Source organism: Cyprinus carpio, chromosome B16 (assembly GCF_018340385.1).
Source record: "Cyprinus carpio isolate SPL01 chromosome B16, ASM1834038v1, whole genome shotgun sequence".
Classification (NCBI taxonomy): Eukaryota; Metazoa; Chordata; class Actinopteri; order Cypriniformes; family Cyprinidae; genus Cyprinus; species Cyprinus carpio.
The window spans coordinates 15378252-15395987 of record NC_056612.1 but is presented as its reverse complement, the minus strand read 5'-3'; the positions used below and the strand labels follow the sequence as shown (position 1 = coordinate 15395987).

The 17736-nt window shown below is 36.2% G+C and overlaps 3 protein-coding genes across 3 annotated transcripts; 2 read left to right on the top strand and 1 right to left on the bottom strand.

Annotated features, from left to right (window-relative positions):
- Positions 1 to 1199: 1199 nt before the first annotated feature.
- Positions 1200 to 5300, top strand: LOC109106707. The gene is made up of 2 exons (XM_042741036.1): positions 1200 to 1238; positions 2062 to 5300. The coding sequence occupies exon 2, from the start codon at positions 2245 to 2247 to the stop codon at positions 4525 to 4527; it is 2283 nt and encodes a 760-aa protein (XP_042596970.1). The 5' UTR covers positions 1200 to 1238; positions 2062 to 2244; the 3' UTR covers positions 4528 to 5300.
- A 195-nt stretch (positions 5301 to 5495) lies between these two features.
- Positions 5496 to 8112, top strand: LOC109105954 (interferon-inducible GTPase 5-like). The gene is made up of 3 exons (XM_019119254.2): positions 5496 to 5587; positions 6124 to 6174; positions 6456 to 8112. The coding sequence occupies exon 3, from the start codon at positions 6464 to 6466 to the stop codon at positions 7622 to 7624; it is 1161 nt and encodes a 386-aa protein (XP_018974799.1). The 5' UTR covers positions 5496 to 5587; positions 6124 to 6174; positions 6456 to 6463; the 3' UTR covers positions 7625 to 8112.
- Positions 8113 to 11302: 3190 nt separating this feature from the next.
- Positions 11303 to 14396, bottom strand: LOC109105961. The gene is made up of 3 exons (XM_019119262.2): positions 14149 to 14396; positions 12832 to 13560; positions 11303 to 12507 (listed from the first exon to the last, which is right to left on the bottom strand). Exons 1-3 carry the CDS (start codon positions 14157 to 14159, stop codon positions 11793 to 11795), a joined length of 1455 nt encoding a protein of 484 aa, XP_018974807.1. The 5' UTR covers positions 14160 to 14396; the 3' UTR covers positions 11303 to 11792.
- Between the last annotated feature and the right edge of the window lie 3340 nt (positions 14397 to 17736).

Here is a 17736-nt window from a genome sequence, read left to right as displayed (position 1 = left end):
GTAAGAACTTGGGGAAAAAAGAAAGAAAGAAAATTAACAATTTGTGCTCAAATTCCCATGAAAAAGAAATTAAGTCAAAAGAAATGTACTTAAAATATACTTAAGACTATTTATATATATATATATATATATATATATATAAGTGTGCTTGTTTAGGAAAAAGTTACTTTGTTTGCTTAAAGATTGTCCATGAATTAAACACAAGCCTCAAATGAGAAAAACATTTAATACTGACAAGCCGAGTTTGTTTTGTATGAGATGCACATACCATTGCTGGTAAAAGAGCCACAGAAATATCTTGTTCTACGACATTGAAACTTCTTCAAACAGGGCTCAAAATAGAAGGCGCTGAAAGTTGCAAAACAGACTTACTTTAACCAGGAACATATCTATTTTTAAAAAAGTTCTTTAAGTTTGTAAAGCATACAGAAACATAATATAGGGTTTAAAGTATTTAATTAATTTCCCACACAAAAAAGAAAAGAAAATATACAGCATTTTACATGCTTCATGCATGAAACTGCTGCCTTTGATACACTGTTGATGCATTATCAACATTACAAAGCATGCATGTCTGACAGAGCGTCTTTGGTTCTGTGATTTAATGTAAAACATTTCATTTGACATTTTTAGTAATGTCAAGCAACATGTTCATTTATGCATGTTATTGCCATACTTTCAATGACATGCACACTACCAAAAAAAAAAAGAAAAGAAAAGATCTTCTTCCAGTAAAATACTTCCTGCTAAACAACATTCATGTGGAAATGTGCATGTTTAGAATAGCGTTGTGTTTTATGTGGAAATAGCATACAGACAAAATGTAGATATTTTTTTTTTTTTTAAAAAAAGAAAGAAAAAAATATGTAGATAAGTTAGAATGTACAGGAAATATTTAATATGGTCAGCATATATTTTAAAATGCACATAAACATAAACATACAAGAAATACTCTGTTGACTTCAGCTGCAAGTGTATTAACATTTTTGTTTTGTTTTGTTTTATGCATTTACAGACTATTTTCTGTGGTAATCGACAGTGTGTCAGTGAATTCATATTTAATTCAGAAAATGTTTGTTTTCTTATAAAGTATTTCTGGATAGATGTTTAGCCTCAGTTCTCAGATGTTCTCTAAACCACACCCTAAATCCACACCTACACCTTTTTCATAAACAGCTGCCACATCATTTTGAGACATACAGAAATACCGATATTATAACCACCTGTGCACAGAAAAGGTGAGTTTGTCTTATTATAAATGTACAAATAGAAAAGTTGACTGCTTATTTATGTACTGATCAGATATAAAATAAGCAATCCTGATGAATTAGAATTCCATAACAAAGTGTTACATGGGCTATTATTGATGTGTAGGAAAACAAATATTTACCAATAGATATTTACTTATAATGCTGTTTTATTGTACATAATGTATGGATTAGTATATATATTTATGTGTTTGTTTGTTTGAAAATGTAAATAGTGTAAAACAGTGTAGATGCTCATGAGGTTCCAGTCTTATGAGAATAAATAAAAGTTTTATTCTATATGGGGCTTTATCTCTGTAACACTCTTCCAACTGAATTTTACTCGCAAAATAAAAAACAATACCTTTGCATTTGTACGATACTCTATATACTCCACTAGATGTCAGCGCAACATTAAAAAGAAAAATCCGTTCACCTTTAAATTCAACTTATAAACACTACGAGAAATCTCAGTATATGAAATATTTTGACTTAATTTAAAGGGAAAAGATAACGTGTTTACTTATATGATAATGACGTCATATGACAATAATATGATAATTTATATGATAATTACTTATATTTTGTACTGAATGGTTTGTAAACCACACGTTTAAATTACACATGGCGATGTGTAGACAGCGGCATCTAGTGTAAACAGCTGTGTTGTTCTAATAACTGATCATAACATCGTAAAAGACTAGTACTAGTAGCTACTGCAGAACTAACGTACAAACGTTTCGCTAGAAGTTCCACTGGCAATAAAAACCCTTGAATGCTTCTCTACATTAACCCAGTTGCTTTGCTTTTTCAGAGTCAACGTGTCAGATGAAGTCAATGCCTTTATGGACCCAAAATCTACACAAATCCTGATCATTTATAAGTAGCAGATAACCTCACTGAATCCTTTCACGAGGACATTGTGTTGAAAGCACAAAACAGAGACACAGAATTGTTGGAGTCCCTAGGAATCGTCCAATCAAAACTCATTAAAACTATGGAGAAACAACCAGAGAAACCAAAACATAGTAGTTCATTACTGGACATTGTTGAATCAAAACTTAATGATGTGAAGGAAAGAGAGAGGGAAAAAAAGCAGAGTGATAAAAAAAAGCAAGCAGAGAAAGAAGTAATACATATAACAAATGAAACAACTGTAGATCAGTCAGAAAAAGCTGAAATGTGTCACTTTGACATGATACAGATGGGAGAATGTCTTGAGGAGCAAAATGAGCAAACTGAGGCTGAGGAACCATGTAAAGTGACCACAGAAGAACAACACATGAGAGAGAAAAAGCAGAGTGATAAAGAGAAGCATGCAGAAAAAGAAGGGATACATATAATAAATGAAACAACTGTAGATCAGTCAGAAAAAACTGAAATGTGTCACTTTGACATGATACAGATGGAAAAATGTCTTGAGGAGCAAAATGAGCAAACAGAGACTGAAGTACCATGTGAAGTGACCACAGAAGAACAACACATGAGAGAGAAAAAGCAGAGTGATAAAGAGAAGCAAGCAGAAAAAGAAGTGATACATATAATAAATGAAACAACTGTAGATCAGTCAGAAAAAACTGAAATGTGTCACTTTGACATGATACACATGGAAAAATGTCTTGAGGAGCAAAATGAGCAAACAGAGACGGAGGAACCATGTGAAGTGACCACAGAAGAACAACACGTGAAGGCTGTTGATAAAGAGGAGCAAAGAGAGCCAGAAATTTCAGTTCCGATGACAAATGAGGAAGCAAAGGGAATGACTGAGTGTGGAAAAGCTACAGACATTCATAAAACAAAACAACCTGACAGTGTCGAAACAGACCATTTTCAAGAGTCACAAGCTGCTATAATGGAAAAAGATGTTTTGACAGAAAAACCTAATAAGATTAATCTCAGTGAACCATCATATAAAGTCACTACTAAAGATGAAAATGAGGAGGTTATGGAGATACAGAAGGAAGAATTGCTCAGTGGAGTAGTGTGCCCAGATGCCAAGAAGTCACAAGATGACACAGATAAGGTGTTTCTGTGTAAAGCAAAAGAGAACATGCATTTAAAATCAGAAAGCACTGAGAAGAGGGAAAGTATAAACACAACAACTAAAAAGCAAGAAGAGGAGCATGTATATGAAGTACCTGATGTTATGCTCACTAGTTCTGCAGAATACGTTTATCCGGCAGAAAGTGTTAAAGAACAACTGAAGAAACTGGACAATGTCACACTTCACATTGCTGTTACAGGATCAACTGGAGCAGGAAAATCCAGTTTTATTAATGCAATACGAGGTCTGCAACCTGACGACGTCAATGCAGCTCCCACAGGAGTGACTGAGACGACAATGACATCAACAGTGTATACACATCCTACAATGCCCAATGTAAAATTATGGGATCTGCCAGGGACTGGAAGTCCCAAATTTAAAGCCAAAAAATATCTAAAGGAGGTGAAACTTAACACCTTTGACTTCTTCATCATCATCTCCTCAGAGAGATTCAAAGAAAATGACATCATGCTGGCTAAAGCAATTAAAGAGAAGAAGAAGTTGTTCTACTTTCTCCGCTCGAAGATTGACAACGACATTCAAGCGGAATCTAAAAGGAAAGACTTTGATGAGCAGAAAGTTCTCTCACATATTCGTGAGGACTGTCACAGAAACCTTAAGGATGTGTATAACCCAAAACCAGAAATTTTCCTGATTTCCTCTTTTGAATTGCACAAATATGATTTTCAAACCCTCGTCGACACAATGGAGAAGCAGCTACCTGCTCACAAGAGAGATGCTTTGATTCTGTCCTTGCCAATATACTCCTCCAAGATTCTGGACGAGAAAATTGAACTGTTTATGAAGCAAACCTGGTCGGCAGCCGTTGCCTCTGGGTCCATTGCTGTGGCTCCCGTGCCTGGTCTATCCATTGCTTGTGATGCTGCCATTTTGCTGGCTTTCTTCACAAAGTGTTACTATGCATTTGGTCTGGATGATAAATCAGTAGATAAGCTCTCCGTGAGAGTCAACAATCAATCCCTCAAATCTGTAAGAAAGTCACCTCTAGTGATCGCTATTGGGCAAAAGAAACTCAGTAATAAGGAGCTCTCAGCACTGACAAATAGGGAAGCAGCAGTTAAATTTGCGTGGAGCATGGTACCCGTTGTAGGGAGTAAAAAAACTGCAGAAATGTCTTACTCCGCAACATTGAACCTTCTGCGAGCAGGCGTTCAGGATCTCGCTGATACAGCCAAAGAAGTGCTGAAAGTGGCAGGTCTGACTGATGTCTACTGAAATCACAGACTGAGATCAGTCAAGAGGTCATGCCATTGATCATTTTTGTTAAGTCATTCACTCATAAGTTACTCAAAGTATGTTGCTGGCTGCAATTCCAGAAGCTGAGCTGCATGTATCTACTGACAGTTCTGAACATGTGTTTCTTTATTATCTTAAAAATGTATGTTTTAAATTGCTTTTGTTATTTGATTTACTTCCTATAAAACATGCCTATAAACTGTCGTCATGTCATGGACTAAATGTGAAGTAAATGGTCTAAATGTGTTGTTTGTTAGATTGTGTGTGTTAAGTGTGTGTAGAAATGAAGCTACCACTAATGTATGTCCACTATTTATAAAATATTTACTTTTATATATAAACTATTTACCGGAATCTGGTCACAATTAGCTGACAGTTGAATTTTGCATTGTTTATTTTTGTTTATTATCTGATTTTTAATGATGTATAGGCTAATGTCTCATAATAAAAATTAAATGGTGTGTAGCTTTTATTATAAAAACATTAATTCGTTTTTACTCTGCAGTGACAAAAACTGAAGCATGGTTAAACGCTTTGCATTAGGCAATTCCTTAGTCGCTTAATATATAACCAAAATTTTTATTTTTATTTCTTTACACAGTTTCATGACTCACGAGGCGGAAATCGAAACCTTGAATAGAGCAAAAATGCCTTTGTTTTATTTACATTTTGAAAAATCATTAAAGAATCAGAATCAGAACCAACACATTAAAAAGAGACAAAAGACACAATAATCGTATGCTTATTTTATGCTAATGCATTTAATAAACCAAGTAATGTGATTTTGAAAATACAGCGCAGTTTTGCAGCGCTGATTTGATTGGCTGTTTGGACTGTCACTTATTTGTGGTAAGTTTCGTTTTCCCAACGTAAGCACGTCAAGTATGGAAGGAGCGCGTGAAGACAGATCCCGGTAGAGAAGCTCGGTATTTAGCAGCTGATTGTTTTTCATTTATATTGATTTCCTACCTGTAGCGTTTTCTTAAGCATCTCTATAAGTGAAGAGTCACTGGTTTACTGCTGGAACCCAAAAATAAAAGTAAGTATAGGCTATTATTTGTTGTCGGTTTTATTATTTAATAACAAGAATTGCTTTATGCAATAGCAAAAATGAACATCAAGCGAATGTTGTATGATTGTATTGTATGGAGAAAAAAAAAACACTAAAAATATTTTTTTCTTCTAAGTTGTAGGCTAATTTTTTTATTGGCGTTTTTGGAGCATTTTCTCTTTTCACAAAAGTTTTGATTTTCGCTAAATATATAAAAAATATAGCCTAGCTATATAGGCTATTAGTTATAATCATATCCCTATATTAAGCATTTATGATTATTATTGTATGATTCATTGTCTTTTACATGTAGTGTAGCTTTATATTATCAAATTGTAGTCTACTTAACCCATATATAATTTAACTGCCAAATTTATATTTTAATACATTTAAGTATTTTTTGTTGTCGTTAATAAAACTGAATATTTGTATTTATGAATCAATATATTTTATATGTTTTAATGTTGCTGCATAATCCATAATGTTTGTCATTTATGAATCTTGGTTAATTTTTACCCTGACAGGGAAGCGGAGCACACAGGGCAATACAACGATTAGAGCTCTCCACACTAAAGGTCAGTATAACACTGCAGATATTATCAAACCATAATATGTTATACCTTTTTCATTATTTTTATTAAGTACAAATTGTAGTTTTATTACGAAATTGTTATTTGACAAACTTTAAAAAACACAATCAACCAGAACTATTGCAGTCCTTGACACATTAGGAATAGGGCAAACACTATCAGCAAATATGATGATTATTGTACCGGAAATGATTAGCAACCAGAGCTTCAAGAATAAGTTAATTTTGAAGTATGCATACTTCTATGTACATCTATAACTTTTACAGTATAAAACATGGAAAGTCAAGACCCTGCTGTTGTTGAGGCAGTAAAGGCTTCAGGCGAGTCTACCCTGGAAAAGGCCACAACAAAAGCTAAAGAAACATTTGACCAGTTAATGAATGTCCCACTTAACATTGCGGTGACTGGAAAGACGGGATCTGGGAAATCCTCCTTTATAAATGCACTTAGAGGTCTAAATGATGAAGATGATGGAGCAGCACTTACTGGAGTCACAGAAACTACAATGGAGCCCACCATGTATGAGCATCCTGCAGTGCCAAATGTGAAAATCTGGGACCTGCCTGGAATAGGAAGTCCAAACTTCAAAGCAAATAAATACCTCAAAGATGTCAAGTTTCACACCTATGATTTCTTCATTATTTTAAACTCAGAGAGGTTCATGGAGAATGACGTCATGTTGGCTAAAGAAATTAAAAAACAGAAGAAGAACTTTTACTTTGTTCGTTCCAAGATCGACAATGACATTTTAGCAGAGCAAAGAAAAAAGGGATTTGATGAGCAGAACGTTCTTTCCAAAATAAGAAAGGACTGTCAGAAAAACTTGAAAGAACTGGGAGACCCCAAAGTTTTCTTGATATCATCTTTTGAACTGGAGAACTATGATTTTGAAATATTTCAAAACTCTCTGGAAGAAGAGCTTCCTGAACACAAGAGATCTGCTCTTCTACAAGCCTGGCCAGTGTGCTCTGCTGAATCTCTGGAGAAGAAGATCAAGATGTTTAAAGGGATAATCTGGGCTGCATCTCTCGCCTCTGCTGGTATAGCCGTCATCCCTGTGCCTGGACTATCAGTAGCATGTGATGCAGGCATTTTGATGCTTTTCTTCACAAGATGCTACTATGCATTTGGTCTGGATGAAAGATCACTGACAAGGCTTTCAGAAAAAGTGAACAAGCCTTTGCTGGAACATGTGGCCAAATCAAAGTTTGCATCTGCCATCCAAGAAAAAGCAGTGGCCAGATTACAAGTCTCTGTTGCACTTGCATCCCTTGTTACCATTGAGTATTTTGCAAGTCTCCTTCCAGGTGTAGGAAGTGTTGCTGCTGCAGGAATATCCTTCGGTACTACTTATTACCTCTTGAGAGAAGGATTAAATGAACTGGCAGACATTGCTCGAAAAATCAGAAAAGATGCTGAGCTGGACGACATTTGATTGGTTTTGTTGGTGGATTTAATTACTATAGAGAGCATGTATGCATTTTCTGAAAAAAAAATAATTCTGCTTCTGTAATGGACTTAATGGCCATAGCATGTTTGTTAGATTGTGTGCTGATTATGAAGGAGATTAAAGTATCACCATGTCTTCATACAGTACAGTATTCAAAGAATAGATGACACTGTACTTTTATTTAATCTCATGCTGCGTGTTAAATTATATTATACAGGCAAGTATAGTCATTTTAAATTGTTCACAATTTGTGTTCATTTTCAATGATGAAATCTGGAAAATGTTCTCAGTCTCACATAATGATGTATTGTATCTCATACAATAAAAATTAAAATAAAAATGTTTATTAACCTTTTTGTGATAAATGTTTCTATATACACACCCACTTTTTGGTTCAGTCGGACTGAATTCATTACGATTGATGAATCTGATTGTAGTGTTTGCATGAACACTAAATAAACGTTATCATATCATATTTTATGTCATTTCGTTATTTCTGCGTCATTGCACATGCGCACTTCTTTTAGTTTCCTGGTTCAATCCGATCGAGTGTTTACATGCACGCTCAATCGTATTAGAAGAGGAATAAATCACCCCCTTCAATACGATCAAAATTTCATTCAGATCGAGCTCAATCAGATTGATTAAGGTGTTTAAATGAACGTTTTTCAATCCGATTGAGCCGTCAATTCGATTACAAACAGATTATTTGGGTGCATGTAAATGTAGCCATTCTGTTATACATAAACAGTCTCAGTTGTGAGATTAGGTAAAGTTACACTGAGAGAAATAAAGTGAAACTGTGAGATATAAATGGGAGATGTAAACTCAAGATTATGTCAATTAAAGTCACAGCTGTCCATGACCAAGCAAAGGAGAAAGTCTTGATTTTACTGTCGTGACCATGCAATGATTTATACCTACTATAATATATTTAATGTTTTTTACAGTGAAGAATTTAACAAGGCATAATGACTGAAGATTCTTCTGCTGACGTGGATTTCTCTGGAGCTTTGCAGAGACTGAGAGAACATGACCCAAATGCCGCTGTTGCAAAGGCTAAAGAGCAATTGGACTGTCTTGACAGTGTGACTCTGAATATTGCAGTGACTGGGGAAACAGGAGCAGGAAAGTCTGCCTTCATCAATGCATTTCGAGGTCTGGATGATGATGATGACAATTCTGCACCAACAGGAATAACCGAAACAACAAAGGTAGCTACCATGTACACCCATCCCACCAAGTCAAATGTCCAACTATGGGACCTGCCAGGGACAGGAATGCCTAATTTCAAGGCTGACAAATTCCTCAAGGAAGTGAAATTTGAAACGTATGATTTATTTATCATCATTTCCTCAGAGAGGTTCAAGGAAAATGATGTCTTTCTGGCCAAAGAGATTCAAAAAAAGCAGAAGAGGTTTTATTTCGTGCGGACCAAGATTGATAATGACATGCGCTCAGTGGCCAAGACAAGAAGAAATTTTGATGAGCAGCAGGTACTTTGCACAATTAGAGAGGACTGCCACAGAAACGTGAAGGAGCTAGGAAACCCCAAGGTGTTCCTGATATCCTCTTATGATTTGGGAAAATATGACTTCCATGACCTGGTAGATTCCCTAGAGTCAGACCTTTCAGAATACAAGAGATTTGCTCTGGTCCAGTCTTTGCCTGTGTGCTCTCTGGCTATGCTAGAGAAGAAAAAAAAGGTTTTGGAGAAGTTTATTTGGCTTGCAGCACTGGGCTCAAGTCTGGGTGCCGTTATCCCATTCCCTTTCTTATCTCTGGCCATTGACAAGATGGTTTTGGTGACCTATCTCGTAAGTTGTCATAACGCTTTGGGTTTGAATGAGCAATCACTCATCAAACTGTCAGAGAGAATGAACAAGCCTCTCTCACAGCTGAAATCAGCTATAAAGTCTCCTTTAGCATTAGCAGTGGTAGACAAAATGGCAATTAGGCCTCGTACAGCTATGACAAAACCAGTGAAAAAATTAGATGATCTGCTTGATGCTAGATTTCTTGCGACCAGTTTTATGAATGTGACTGAAGCCTTCAGATCAACATACAATGTCTTGCATGAGGCACTAAATGAAATGATAAATGACATGAGACAGGTCCTTCATGCTGCAGGTTTGGATGAATAAAATCAAGCTGGTACAGCAAAGAGATGTTTACCAAAATTTTAACCATACATACATCAGAACATCAAAACTGAGATTACTGGCCATACGTCTGCACTGGGTAACTTGCAGTTAAATAGTTGGAAAGAAATGTTATACTGAATATTGTCCGGTTATGTTCTTCATATTTTATTATAGTGCATGTTAAATGGAATGGAATACATTTAATAAAAGCTGTGGCCTAACGGTGAGAGATTTGGACTTGTAACCAGAAGGTCGCAGGTTCGAGTCTCGGTGCTGGCAGGAGTTGTAGGTGGGAGGGAGTGAATGAACAGCGCTCTCTTCCACCCTCAATACCCATGGCTGAAGTGCCCTTGAGCAAGGCACTGAACCCCCAGTTGCTCCCCGGGCGCTGGATCTATAGCTGCCCACTGCTCCGGGTGTGTGTTCACGGTGTGTTCACTTCTCACTGCTGTGTGTGTACACTTGGATGGGTTAAATGCAGAGCACCAATTTCGAGTATGGGTCACCATACTTGACAAATGTCACGACTTTCACTTTCAAAATGCATTTAGACATCAAAATGGATCAAATGTGTTACTGTTTAAGGATATGTGGGAATCTGGTGATTTGTGTGAAAAATTCTGCCTACTCTTGTTATTATACAATTATGTAAATTTTAGGACTTTTAATCTATAGTTGAAGGTTTTACTTGCTTTATAATGTATACAAGGGGTTTAGGCCAAAGGGTCAGATTCTCTTTATGTTACCTTCTACTAAACAATATACATTTTCTGCATGTTCTGTAGTTTTTAATATATGTCAGTTTGTTTTATGCATATTGATAATGAAATTACATTTACTGAGACAAATGATAATAAATGACAGTGGCAATGACAGTGACAGTTACTACATCCAGTCTCAAAGGGATATGCATTTATTATTGAAAATGTATTATTGAAAATGTGTGGTTTCGTCTGAAGTCTAAATGTAATAAAAAGTAGATGAAAAGATTTATTGTCATTATTTCTGTTAACAAATATATATTATGATTGTCAGCCATTAGCATCACTTTTTTTCGTGGTGCTACCTTATGCTTACACACATTTAGGATATATTGGCAAATATTGAGAAACTGTTGAATTGTTAGAGGTATTTGTTTAGTATTAGTAAGCAGATGGGTGTGTGAATACTTGAGGAAAGAAAAAAAGCCCAACCTTTTCTTTACAGGTTTATTTTTGTACCTTTTATCAGCTTTATGACACATTTGCATTTGACGAATGGTTTTTATAAGGTGTGACTAATCTGTTTAGTTGGGTTTCAGAGTAACCATACAAAGTAGTCATAGACACCTGGCATAGAGTCACAAAGTTTTCTTTGTGTTGTTACCCCTAACAACAAGATACATATAGATGTTGACCTGGGAAGTGCACATAAAGAGAAAACTACTAACAAATTAACATAGCTTCACTGAAATTATTTCTGTGATTTTCAGGTCCACTAAAAAATCTAAATTATTATAATCTTATGTTTTAGCATGGTGTATTTTTCATAAACATTTTAATACACAACAAATAGTCCTATCTGTGAAAACTGCAGTTATTACAATAAATACAAACATATATTACAACAGTATATTGAGAACAACAGTTCACATATTTTAATGCTGACCAAATTTTACAAATAATTTTCTGTTTTCCAACTGTGTATCTTCTATTCTTTAGGACAAAGCAATCTTTCCAAAACGTGGTGCCTCTCTAACATTTTCTTACATTTCATATATTTCAAAGAGATATGTCACAGACCGAAAAATACAGAATTACACAGTATATTAAACAATTAAAGATTATTTGTTAATTCTATTAATATGTTATATTGCACACCAGTTGAAAATAATATTAAATATTAATAAAATATGTTATACTATAATAATACGCTTAAATAATTAATGGTAAATTACACAGAAATCAACTCATTTTAAAACAATTTAATGCTGCATCATATCTTACATTTCTATGTTTTTTTATTTATTTTTATTTAGGTTTCTTTACTGTTCTTGCTATATAATATGCGAAAGCACTTGTCCTGACAGTGTTGAGGTCACTAGAGAGCGCACTTTCCAAACCTACAAAGTCAAATGCACATCTGTCAAGACTGTTGATGAGAAACATCTGCTGTTCAGACAGTTTTGCCATCTGAAGCTCCTGTGTATATTGTGCCCGAAGCTCATCAATTATCTCAGTCTCATCACAGAACACGTCACTTAGAGTATGTAGATGACAGTCGATTTTGGTCTGGACCAAGAGGTAATGCTTCCTTAATTCTTCAACTGCTTTGGCTAGTTTTAAATGCCGTGCTTTCTGCCAGTCTGAAACAATGATGATAAAGAAGTCATAATAATTCAGGACTTGTTTCATTTCATACATTGAGTAATCCATGACTCCCTCTATGCCTGATATGTCCCAAAACCGTACATCTGGGTATCCCAGACTCATTGCTGGGTTGCTGATGGATGCTGAAGCCCCACCACACTCTTCATTCTTCAGCCCAATTAAGGCATTTACCAAAGTGGATGCTCCAGAGCCTGTCTCACCCAAAACTGCCACATCTAGCTGAAAGTGACTCAAAGCCTCAAGAACAGCACTGACTTTAGCAGCTCCAAAGCCTGTGCGCTTATACATATCCTGCAGTGCTGTGATGTCCTCCGTTTCAAGTTTCCCAGTCTGTTGGATGTGATTTGTAGCATACCTAAAGTAATACAAAAATAAAATTACATTAATGTTAGGATGAATGATATTTGAAATGTTCATTGTTTGCCCTTTTTATTATTTTTATTTTGTTCAGAAATACATTCAGTATATCAGTCAGAAATTTCAGTCAAACTGTGCTGAAACAGAAGGTCATTAAGTCAATAAAATATATATAAAAAAAGGTTTTGTATATTATAGGACTACATTTTGCAGGAAAATACTATACTATCCTACTTCAAATTTTCACATCATTTAATGTTTTCCTAAAAATGGTATAAAAGTTTTTTTACATTTACAATGTAATTACAGTACATCGACTCACCTGGCCTTTATCCATCCTCCATGTAACATCTTATCCAGGAAATCTGAAAATACCTCTGCTCTAAGTTGAGAAATCTCATCCTTAAAAGTGTCCATGAGCTTCTGCATCTCATACTTTTCTGTGTCATGGGATGACACTAGGAACACATGTGGGTCCAGTTTCTTCTCCTTCAGATATTTCTCACAGTCTTGTCTCATTTGATCCAATGCACGTATCTGAGAGAATTTGGTTTTCTTTCTACGCACATCATTATCAATTTTTGTTCTAATGAAATAAAATGGTTTCTTTCGTTGCTCAATTTCATCAATCAACAGCATGTTGTTTTCTCTGACTCTCTCCGACATCACAACCATGAACATGTCATATAGGTCAAAGTTCATTGTCTTTACATAACTCTTGGATGCAAAGGTAGGGGTGCCCATCCCTGGAAGATCCCACAGTCTGACGTGTGGAAGATTTGGATGCTGATACATGGTTGCTTGCTTTGTGGTTTCCACAGCTCCAGTTGGAGCAGCCCCCGTGTCATCAGGATTCAATCTGAGGATCGCATTGATAAGAGAAGACTTCCCTGCACCAGACTCTCCAGTCACAGCGATATCTATCTTAAAATTGTCAAAAACCTCCAAAAGAGACATAAGCCGGTGGGGGATTGCTTCAGGGCTTTCAGAGGCAAGCACATCCTTGATTTTGTTGAAACGATCCTCTTGTATTTTTCCTGGCATGTACAATCTATAGAAAAACATGACATTCTGTCAATACTTCACGCTGTAACATTTCTAAAGAACATTATCCCATCATCCCTCATTTGGAGTGCTTGGATTCTTTGTGTAGTTAGAGGTCCAATGAAATACAATGTAAAATTGGGTTCCTCTGGTGAAATCTCTCGACACTATTTTAAAGGTGCTTCAAATATGACCTTGTGTGTCTTATTCATGAGGATGAATCCGAGAAAGCCGAAATGGTGCCTCAAGTATTTTTTGCACGGTTCACAAACAACGCTTTCTCGCTCCACTGCTCTGCGATTTTAATATTTTTAGATAGGTTAGACTTGAGCTAACAGTTACTAAGACACCGTCGACCTATGCCTCGCTTCTAGCAGCTTTTTAACACTTTTTAACACGTCATGTCAAGTTATAAGACGTTTAAGCACAAAACCGCGTTAATTATGTTGAAATGAGCGCAACTTTACTGAATTTTGAGGAACTGCGCACTTGTCAACAAGACGGTCTTATGAAACGTAAGAAAATAACATCGCATACATAAATATTTAAAAGCTGTCGTGTTTTTGAAAAAAAAAAGACATATAAATCCACTCACCCACTGTCCATGGCGCCGCCGTTTATGTTGGTTTCTGTTTCCACGAATCCAAGGAAATCGAAAGTAGGCTAACCTATGCGATGTGCGCTAAACACATTAACAAGATTAAAGCAATGTCATAATCAGACTTTGTTTACAGATTGCTTTTAAAAACTTCCAATCTTACGAACACGACCCCGCTTCTTCACCCCAAATAACAAACGTAAACACCTGCGGTTTCATATAAAGTAACAGCGGGAGGGGAGGAAATGACGTTCGGAAAGCTCATTTGCCCCCACCCAACGCAAAACGTCAGCAAAATAGTCTCAATCGTTTGTGCTGTAAAAAATTTCGTTTGTGCCGCTTTGGTTTTTTTAGTTGTTTGTGTAATATTTATTTGTTTTTTTGGGTTATATTATTTCCCCACATACTCCAGGTTAACCCCAAATAGACTCATTTGTTTTTGACTCGTTTGTAAAACTTTGTGTCGGTAAAAGTTTCGTTTGTGCTGCCTCGGTTTTTAAAATATTAGACATTGAATTATGGTCGATGACGTCACTCAGCCCCCCACATACTACAAATTCAACCCCCCCCCCCCCCAATAATCAAATTTTACCCCAGATAATCTTGTTTGTTTGTGCTTCGTTTGTGCTGGAAATATTTTCGGTTTTGCTACTGTGTTTTTTTAAAGATTTTTTTTCCTAGTCAACTAGTCCCGTGGTTATATTAAATTGATTAATAATAACATTTTAAACCATCCTTTTAATATACAGGCATGATATAGGCTGCTTTTTGGAAAGATCATGTCCTGCAGTGTGACATGCATCATCGGCGGGGGGGCACTGTCGTTTGATAAATATTTTTTGACGCATTGGCAACATCATAGTAGCATGGAAATCCAGACCTAAATCTGAATGATCTATATAGAATGACAATGAACGATTTAGACTTGGGTTTTTATCTAAAGGAGGAACAGAAGACAGCGCTGAAATTTGTTGTTTTGCCGACCGGATACGGCAAGAGTCAGGTTAGCTCCAATGATCTATATAGAATGACATTCTACCCTAGAATGTTAGCTCCAATGATCTATCTATATAGAATTGTGACGAGTGGGGCGGGGGCCGAGAGCCGTGGGAACGGAGCGAGGCCGGTGGAGTGATTGGGAAATGAGCGACACCTGCTCCACTCACCGGTCTCGAGTCCCACGGAGGAGATTGGGAGGATACAAAAGAGGAGCGACGACAGTGAAGGACGAGAGAGGACCAGGCCTGGGCTTTATTTTGTGTTTGGTTTTTGTTTGTGCGTGGCAGTCGACCGTGAGGGGCTGTCGCGCTGTTTTATCTTTATTTGGTTTTTAAAGTTTTATTTAAATGTTCGCCGGTTCCCGCCGCCTTCTTCCCGTGACTATGGAGTTTTTTATTATTACAAGAATGTCATTAAATAATTTTTTATTTTTATTTTTACCTGTCTTGATTCCTATTACACAACAGATGACGATTGTTAGTTAAAGCGTTCAGAATACGATTCCATATAAGGTTAGTATAGCCTAGTTCAGCACTTTGCGAATGGACAGCGACTCAAGTAGCACGTAGCCTATTCTCGAGTTCTACGAGTTCAGTAGCCTACATTTTTGGGAAACGCGCGAGGCATTGCGGCTAATGTTTGTAGCCTAAACAACAGAACAGGACAGAAAATAATAATATAAATATAATATAGGCTAAATAAAAGCATAAAATAGGCCTACATAAATAGCAATATATTTTTTATACTTAAATAATTAACAAATTACGACGACAAAAATAAAACACTGAATCAGTTTGAAGCTTTGAAAAACCGGCAAAAAAATGTCCCCATCAGACAAAGTTTTTTTCGTATAGATGTTTCGGAAAACTTAAGCTTTTTTTCTTTCATAAAACGAGTTGGACATCATCACACAAATGTCTGCGTATTAAATCTTTTTGGCGGTTGTCCGGAGCTAGCATTTGCAGAAGAAGCGCCAGCTCGGCTCTCATAGACCGTGGTACTGGTGGGTCGTGGCTGGAGTATCTAAGTCTGCTGATTGACGAGTCTGCGGAGGTCTAAACCATTTTCCTAAATCCATTTTTTTTTTTAGAATTTTTTTTAAATTAGCTGCTAACAACTGTCTATAATATAGACGGACAAACTGTTCTTCAACTTGAAATGGATTTTGCGCGCGTGCTGCAAATCAAATGTAAACAAGTTTACTCGGCGACCAATAAGCATTCACCGTGAGGAAGCCGAGTAACGTGCCATGAACAACCAAAATTATGCATTTTCCCCATTCTTTTTATTTTATTTTATTTAAGTTACAGTTTGAACATTTAATATTAAGATAATAACTAAAAGGGATATTTTTTTTTTAAAACGCCATGGCCTGTAGGAGGGGCATCAATGACCGCTAGGGGGGGCACGGCCCTCGAATGCCCCACCACAGCGCCGGCGCTGTTTATAGCCTATAAAGCTTGCCGCAAAGCACTAGAAAGTATTGATTGAATGCATAGGGAAAAAAGAAGACATTGTAATTATTTATTAGCCTACTTATTACTATTAGAACTATATCTCTGTGCTAGATTATTGATGGGGAGCTGGGCAATTACTAGTGAATATGACCAAAATAGGGTGTTATTATTATTTTTATATGATAAAAGCGCCTATATAGCGCTTTTTAATAAAAGCGCTATATAGGCGCATTTCATGTGTTTATGAGGAGTGTGGGAGTATTATCGCGGCTACTGTATGAAATGGAGGCGCCCGCATAATCCTTCGGTTTTTTTTTTTGTTTTTTTGTTTTTTTGCTGCGGAAAGATTTTTTTTTTGAATGTGCTTTCTGTCGTCTAATGCAGTCTCCCCGAATGGAGCACGTCACAACAATGAACCGGCTCACAGACAAAAAATAAATCTTTATAAATCTTAAATGGAATAGGCTATAAATGCCTATATATTAAAGGATGGTTTAATAGGTTCATATTAATTAATTTAATATAACCATGGGACTAGTTGACTAGGAAAAAAAAATCTTAAAAAAAAAACACAGTAGCAAAACCGAAAATATTTCCAGCACAAACGAAGCACAAACAAACAAGATTATTTGGGGTAAATTTGGAGTATGTGGGGGGGCTGAGTGACCTTAGAATGACCTTAATTATTATTTTAATATCTAAAAAAACCAAAGCAGCACAAACGAAAATTTTTACAGCACAAACCAGCACAAACGGAGCACAAACGATCGAGACTATTTTGCTGACGTTTTGTGTTGGGTGGGGGGCCAACTTCACGGAGGTTAGGGACCTGGGCCATTCTACAGTCCAAAGTCAGATTTGGAAACGTCCAAAAAAAATTTATACATGCAAATTGTATTAATATCCAAGGTAGGCCTACACATTTCTAGTAATTGTGCAGTTCTCACTTTTTTTATTTTTTTTTTATATAAGAAATAAAATGAAAACAGATAGAATATGAAAATAATAGAGAATAAAGAATAGTGTTAGAGGCCTCTCTTTCTTTTTTCTTTAATTAGAGGTGTGACGTGCATTCTTTTCGGCTGGAAGACCTGCCAAGAGAGCATTGCAATAGTCCAGCCTGGACAGA